Genomic DNA, 5,155 nt, shown 5'->3' on the forward strand with positions numbered 1-5,155 from the left:
ACCACACTGGGGGCAAATCTTTATGCTCCAATGTATTGAGGATGGGATACTACTGTCCAACCATGAAGAAAGATTCCTTCCTTCATGCCTAGAAATGCAAAGACATAACAACATCGTGAACCAACCAGCAGAACCTCTATATCCTATCATTTCCCCTTGGCTATTTATGAAACTGGGAATGGATATAGTAGGTATACTACCAGTATCCCTAGAGGAAAAGTATTCATGCTAGTGATGACTGGCTATTTCTCAAAGTGGATAAAATTTGAAGCCTACGTACAAGTAAGAGACAAAGAGGTAGTCTCCTTCATCAAGCGTAACATCTTGACCAGGCTCAAGATCCCTGCTAAAACTATATGCAAAACTGGATCCCAATTCATAAGGAAAAGGGCGAGGGACTTTTACACAAGTTGGGGAATCAAGGTGGTGATGTCTATTCCTATCCACCCTCAGGCGAACGGCAAAGCAGAATCCAACAATAAAATCATAGTCAACTGTTTGAAGAAAAGGTTGGATAAGAAGAAAGGAAGATGGGCAGAAGAGCTTCCTTTTGTATTATGGGCAAATAGAACCACTTCCAAGGTAGCTACAAGCCAAACTCCATACTCATTAGTGTTTGGAACGGAAGCAATGATCCCTACTAAAGTGGTGATCCCCACATCATGATACCTACTTCAAATCCAAGAGGACAACAACAGGATCATGGCCTTAGGGATCTTGCCAAAATATGTATTATTGCTCATCAATGGTGGATCACCATAGCATACAATAAAAACATAAGAGTCGGAAAATTTCAAGTAGGAGACTTGGTACTATGAAAAACATTCAAAAATACCAAGGATTCTAATGCCGGTAAACTGACACATAAATGGGAATGACCATATCTCATAGATGCAGAAGTAGGAAAGGGGCATATTGGTTTGCCACCTTGGATGGAAATATCTTACCAAGATCCTAGAATGCTATCATCTCAAAACCTATTTCATGTAAGTAAAACTGTTCACCTCCCGACACACTCAAGGTACGCATGCTATTTATCTTTTATCCTTCATTTTTCATTATTTATTTTCTTCAAATATCATTACCAACTTAAGCGTCGGAGGGGTGTTAGCTAGGATAACGCTTACCCTTAGCTAATGTTTGATACATGCAGAGACTGAAGGATCCCGATGTTCAAGGATCCTAACCTCTAAGTATCCTGACATTTATGGATTCATATAGTTAAGGATCCTGATCTCTAAGGATCCTAACGCTTAGGGATCCAGACACTTAAGCATCCTGACTTCAAAGGATTTTGAACAGGTGAGCATTCAAAGATCCTGATACCCAAGGGACCACTAACACATAAGAGTCTCTTGACTGAAAACATCTGACAGTTCACGATATGAATCTCCTAAGAATAGAGAATTATCATCTCTCTTACGAATAAGGATACTTAATCCCTTCTAAGGTTTAAAGATTTAATTACCTCTTTCACACGAGTAAAGGTTTATACACCTCGCTTGGACGCACGATATCAAACTATGGGATGTGAATAAGGCGATCATTTCAAGCGTCGCTGACTTGGCAACCCTCTTATTTCTGAACATAAGTTAAGATCATGATGTTTAAATCTAAGGTTAATAACATTTACGTGTTATCTTAAGTTGGGATCTTCCCTAGAAAATTCCTAAGGCTTATAACATTTACATGTTATCTCAAGTTGGGACCCTCCCCATAATATTCCTAAGGCTTATAAAATTTATATTTTATCTCAACTTGGGATCCTCCCCAGAAAGTTCTCAAGGTTTATAACATCCACATATTTGGGATTTCCCTAGTAAATCACAAAGGTTTGTAACATTGACGTGTTATCTTAAATTGGGATTTTCCCAAAAAACTTGATATAAAATCATAACATTATCTAAAGATAGGATAAGAAAATAAACAAGATTTATAGCGTTATCATACAAAGACTGGGAATTCGTGCCTTCAAGTTTTTCCTAAGATCACCAAGTTTCATATATCCTTATTTTTGAAAAACTCTAAGTAAAGTTTGAGGATCCTAAACTTTTTAGGATCCTAAACAATGATTATTTGGTTATCGGAACTCAAGTGTACTAAAAATGATTTACTAAAAGAGTTTTGCCTCAGGATTGTTTGTAGGAGCCAAGTTTTTTAGGATTCTAGTTATTTAAGAATCGTAGTATCATAGCAGTTATGCAGAAAATCAAGACAGAAATATGAAAAGGAAGCACGACCATTATATTAAAAAGGGGTTGCACACCAACCCAGTAGCAAAAAAGTTAATTGTTTTACATCATTAACGAAAACAAAAACTACTTAAACTAATTTCTTGGAAGCCTAGACCTTAGCCTAGTCATCATCGGATGTGTCCTTCTCCTTCTCCTCTTCTACATGTCTCGACCCAGGATCCTCAGTAGAAGTGGTAGGCTTGCTAGTTATTTCGGCTAGTGCCTCGGGCCATCCAACTATGTTCTAAGATCCTTGTTGGGCTTAGAAGATTGCGTCTTTTGGGCTCGTTTGTTTTTACCTCTTTGTATTACGGTTTGGGCCTGTCCAACCGTATGTCTTTTATGCTTTGTATATAAGCTTATGCTTGCATGCATATTAGGTTAAGGTTTTGAGAGATCTGAGAATACGATATTTTCCAGACGACTAAAGGTTTATTTGATAATACTTGTAACCTTCCAATCCTCTACAGTTGATGTTCTTGATCGAGCTCTTCTGAGGATTTTGTTTTAATCATTCGACTTGTTTGATTCAATCTTGTTCTATTATTTTACTGTGTCTGAACCGTCATTGTTTATTTACTTGTTCAAGATCTAATCGATCTTTATAGATTAAAAGACTCTATAATCTCATCAATTGGTATCAGAGCAGGAGGCTGTGTAATTGATACACATCTTTTCTGTGAAAAAGATTATCATTAGGGTTTTTCCGCAATCATTAATATTTATTGAGCCGTCATCTTTATTGACGTATCTTGATATTTATTGTTTTGCCCTAATCCGCTTTATTACAAGTCTGATCTTTGAACAGGTTTTTACGATCATAATGGACGCGACACAATCAAACGTTATCAATATTTCAAACAGCATTGGTTCGACGACAAGGATTCCGATCTTATACACCAACGATTATGAAGTATGGGCACATCATTTCGAAGACTACGTTATTGGGTCGGAGGAAAATGGGTATTTGATTTGGGAAGCCATCACCAACGGACCGTTTTCTCATTCTGCAACGTCCAGAGTCATTAAAACTCAAAAAGAATACAATGATCTGCTTAAGGACGTGAAAGACATTGCACAAGATGAAAAAGACAAGTTCCAATGCAATATCAAAGCACTAAGATTGATCCGGTTTGCCCTTCAGTCCGATACATTCAGATTGGTTAGCTCTTGCACGACGGCGAAGGATGTATGGGACAGACTTCGTGAATTGTATTCTACAGACGAAGATCTCGAACATTCTATTCAAACTCTGCTTCTATCTGAGTTTGGTGAATTTAGACAAGGGGCTGAAGAATCTGTAACCCAGACATTCGATCGCTTCAATCATCTTCTCAGCAAGATGATCAAACATGATATCGAAAGGAAGCTCATCGAACAGAAAGTTACATTCCTGAATGGTCTAAGGTCTGAGTGGAGAGCAGTAGTTTCCACAGTTAAAGCCCATGAGCAATTTAAATCATACTCTTTGGCGAAACTGGTGGGAATTCTCAAGTCTCAAGAGAAAAACGTGGTGCAAGAAAAGAATGTCGTTTCTGGTCTCGGTTCGTTGGCTCTCTTGTCAAAAAGTAAAGCCGTTATGGAGGATGAAGACCTCAGCCTGGAAGAATATGATCTCACATCAGAAGATTATGCCTTGATGGTATCCAATCCCAAAAGGTTCATAAAGAAGAAATTTCCCAGCAACAAAAACCGAAACTGGCAGGGAAGTTACAGCTCAGAAAAGGTGGTTAATGAACCGAAAGTTGAGGAGCACAAGAAGGAACCAAAGGTTGACGGCGACTCTGTAGTGAGCTGCTTTTACTGTGGTGGGAAAAACCATTATGCTAAGGACTGTGTCCTCAAGAAAATGGCTGAGAAAGATGATGGAAACAATGAGGAAGCTGTGTTGCAGAAAAGGCTAGATGAGTTGAGAAAGAAGAAGTCTGCTGCTAACCCGCCTTGTAATGCCCTTATTGTGCAGGGTTCTGTTCCAGGTGATGAGTTCGGTAGCACGGAAGTTTGGTCTACTGACTCAGAAGACGAGGAAGTGAGGCAGCCTACTCATGGAAAGGCGTTCGTGTCTAAGGAAGAAGGCAGTGGTGGTAAATGCCTTATGGTTTCTGACGTATCTCAATTGAGGGGATACAACACCGATGGAGGCAATGATGGACAGAATGCAAAAGAGGATATGTGCTTCACAGCCAAACCACTCAGCCAGCAGTTCAATGAGCTTGATGAATTGATAAAGAAGGTACAATCTGTTTTTGTTTCATGTAAAATACCATCATCCTCTTATGAGAAAGAACTAAAAGGTGTTAAGACAAGAATATCTCATCTAGATAGTAGCTTAACTCAAACTCGGGTCACAAATTCTAACCTAACTGATCAATTGAGCAGGGCAGCGTCGAAGAGTGAGGAGCGGAGAATGTGGATAGAGTTAAAGGAATCGGAATTAGTCAGAGTTAAAGATGAAAACATTTATTTGCAAAGAGACAATTTGAAATTGTTAAAACAACGAAATGTTTTTTGTTTAATTGCTAAACGTCTGTATTCTAATATTACTCAGCTCCACTTGGATTGTGAAATAGGCCAAAGAATTCACCGCATGATTTTGCCCTTCCTGGAATTTAAGGAAGATGAAATCGATGCCGAAGCTTATAACTGTGAAAGTGTGATATCATCTGATAACATAAATCCCACCTACATGTATGGACTGGACAAAATTGAGTCGTTCATTAAATCTAAAGACCACAAGCTCATGCTTAAAAATCTTTTGGATGAAAATGACAGACATAAACTGAGGACCGAAACCATGCAATAATTTGACTCTTTAAACACCAAAGTAAGCTCAGAAAACAAAATTGATGTTGAAAATGCATCTGAGCTTGATGAGGATGACAATATGAGTGAAATTTCTGTAGAGGACACGGTTGACTGCT

General features: G+C 38.5%; 1 protein-coding gene across 1 annotated transcript; it reads left to right on the forward strand.

Moving 5' to 3' along the window:
* Positions 1 to 234: 234 nt before the first annotated feature.
* On the forward strand, positions 235 to 666 carry LOC145012095 (uncharacterized). The gene has a single exon (XM_078970874.1). The coding sequence runs from the start codon at positions 235 to 237 to the stop codon at positions 664 to 666; it is 432 nt and encodes a 143-aa protein (XP_078827000.1).
* Positions 667 to 5,155: the final 4,489 nt, after the last annotated feature.

Source organism: Lactuca saligna, chromosome 1 (genome assembly GCF_052625555.1).
Source record: "Lactuca saligna cultivar CGN05327 chromosome 1, ASM5262555v1, whole genome shotgun sequence".
Taxonomy (NCBI): Eukaryota; Viridiplantae; Streptophyta; class Magnoliopsida; order Asterales; family Asteraceae; genus Lactuca; species Lactuca saligna.

What these genes read in the sequence shown, in the direction of transcription:
- LOC145012095 (XM_078970874.1), top strand. Translation starts at nt 235, where the DNA reads ATGACTGGCTATTTCTCAAAGTGGATAAAATTTGAAGCCTACGTACAA.